The sequence below is a fragment of the Octopus sinensis genome, unplaced genomic scaffold, assembly GCF_006345805.1.
Source record: "Octopus sinensis unplaced genomic scaffold, ASM634580v1 Contig08757, whole genome shotgun sequence".
Classification (NCBI taxonomy): Eukaryota; Metazoa; Mollusca; class Cephalopoda; order Octopoda; family Octopodidae; genus Octopus; species Octopus sinensis.
In genome coordinates, this window is record NW_021831287.1 from 74,448 (window position 1) to 77,180 (window position 2,733).

At 42.3% G+C, this 2,733-nt stretch overlaps 1 protein-coding gene across 1 annotated transcript; it reads right to left on the reverse strand.

The window, feature by feature from the left end:
* Positions 1-876: 876 nt before the first annotated feature.
* LOC115227999 (EF-hand calcium-binding domain-containing protein 4B-like) lies at positions 877-2,529 on the reverse strand. The gene is given in 5 exon segments (XM_029798678.1): positions 877-1,002; positions 1,422-1,487; positions 1,489-1,626; positions 2,154-2,230; positions 2,313-2,529. Coding segments are annotated over 5 exon segments (624 nt in total).
* Positions 2,530-2,733: the final 204 nt, after the last annotated feature.

Sequence of the window (2,733 nt, forward strand, 5' to 3'; positions counted from 1 at the left end):
CAACGGAAGCATTCTCGACATTAATTCTATCCCTGTGAACACGATTACAAATTGCTTGGTAACCAATCGATTTAGCAGTCTTTATTCCTACACGAGCGTGGTATGTGCACTCCCTCTCATTGTAGGGATGCTTTGATAAACTTATGATGCTTATTAAACCATACATGAACATTCTCTTGGGCGTTATGGGCGGATTGGCCGTGCTACTGGTTGTTTTCCTGACTCACTTTTTAGATCATCGTGGATGTGTGCTCGTGCTACATCATCAAAAAGAAGTAGACTAATACTCATTATTAACCGTTCCTAACTAACAGTCAAATAATTAAATTAGCAGCATTTTCTTTTCTTTGTGCCTGGTTCATCCCCCAAATTGCACGTCTGAATGTCTTCTTTTAGCAGGAGACACCTTAAGTCACTTCACGCCTCTCACCGCATTAAATACTCGACCGAACTCTTGACGTTGTAGTCCGTCTTGGCACTCACTTGGAAATAGAACGACCCCGTGTTCTGTGCTAAGGAAAAGGCATTCTTGGTTATTTGTGCTCTCCCATCCTCGCTCATCAAGTCGCTTTTGTTCCCCACGATTATGAACGTCTTTGCAGTCGAATCCTACATTTATCAGGTCAGTCCAACTTTGGCGCTCTCAATCCACTGTCGGACATTTCTGAAAGTTTCTTCCCTAGTTATGTCGAACATAATGATCAGAGCATCTGCCCGTCTGAAGTATTGGTTCGTCAGACTTCGAAATCTAATTCCCTCTCCAATCGAAATTACTTTTCCTGTCCAGCCGTATCCCACAATTGAAGGTTTACTTCCTGGTCATCGATGGAGATCTTTTTGGTACGAAAGTCAATTCCTTGAGATTATTACGACGCCCTAACCGATGGTGGGTGCAAAGGAGTCTTCAAAGTTCCCGTCGCACAGCCTTCGAATAAAACTGCTTTTACCCACGCCCGAGTCTCCGGCCAGCATTACTTTGTACGTCTTCTCCATTGGGAGATCCTATTTGGGTAGACAAAACAAGTACGTCGTCATTCCTGATTGTAATTGATTTGCACAATTTACTCCCCAAATCGGGTGCTGTTTGTACAGAGCATTCACTAATATATCCAACATCAAAAATGGACTTTGCACTTTCCAATGGAACGTCACTAAGCATTAGAAAAGTACTAACCCCTCGAACACATATTTGGACATGAGGGACCCTCTTCTTTCCTGGAAGGACTCTGACCGTGGCATGCAAAACGTCTGGAATGTGATACGACATATTACTTCTCCCTCGTCTGTTTGGAGTGAAGGCTAAAATCACTGAATTCAGTCCCACTAAGAAATACATAGTTTCCGTCGCTCGCGAGATCCGTTCTGTCCAACAACTTTTTGTTCGTATCTCTGTGGGTTACTCAATAGACGTGCCTCAAGACGTCCAGTTGTTCCACCAAGTCCATTCGCTCGATGACAATCTTCTCGGACATTCGCAGAGCTGCCCTGACAGTCAATTATTGGCTTGTACTTGGCCCGGTCCTTCTTCTCCACATCTTCCTTCGCCTGCAATTGTTGAATGTAAATTTGACAGTTCTTCAAATGCTTTTCCGTTTCGATCAATTTGAGATCCAATTGGTCCCTTTCCTGCAATGAAGGTGTCAAAATACCTTTCTGAGCATATCACTCGTGTAATCGGCATCCCTCGCATATTTGTGCTTGAACTTTGACTCCAACTGCATATTTACATTACTCTCACTTTTATTTGGTTTTGCAGCAATTCCTGGAGCTCCCGATCTCGTTCAGTCAGTTGGAGAGTGAAGTGTCGTTGGATCATCTCTTTTTCATTTTCTTTCTGTAAAGTGACGTAGCAATGCAAAGAACCGCTTTTGATAGTGCTTGGAGCTCATTTTCCATGTTTTCTTCCATCTCACTGTACAGTTGACTGATTTGGGTCTCGTGTTTGAGGATCAGTCTAACTGTCTTCAACTAACCATACGTGTTCATTTCGGTTTCCATCGTGTCCAACTTTTTTTGAGAAATCTCCAATTTGTGGGAAATTTGACTGACAAAAAGTTCAAAGTCCGCCAGCATCTGCCCACTGCCGCACCTTCTGAGTTCTTCCCAAATGGTCCGCAGTCTCTCCTTGCTGAACAATAAGCAAAATATTTTACTTTCCCAACAAGTCTTTTATTCCCAAGTTCATTAAAGCCTGAGAAAATGTTTTTTGGGTCGCATATTGTCGCTGTCGCTGTTCGGCATTGAGGACAGGCTTACATTCGAAGGCCTCTGTCCGGGCACATATAAGTTCTGTTTAATACAACAAGACTAACCAAATCCGTTCACAAACTCTTCAATGCTCAACTGAGAATTGCCATCCACGTCCAGCATTTCAAAAACTCTCTCCAAATGTTCTGCAGGCATGGAAATACTGTCACTGAGACGAAACATGTCTTGTTTGACAATGTATCCTTTGTTGTCTTTGTCGCATACTGAAAACAGTTCGCATATTTTCTCTTTCAGCAACTCTTTGAAATCTGTAGACTCCATTATTCCATTACTCGACTCTTCCATTTGCACATATTTTGCAATCCATTGATTAATAATCCGTTCTGTCCACAGATGGCATTCTTCGATTGATCATTATACCACTTGGCTTTCTTTTTTTGCCATTCTTATTTCATAATAAGCCGGGAAACCCACTCTCCTATTCGCAGAGTGATGATAACTGTATCGATCAAAACTAAGAAACAG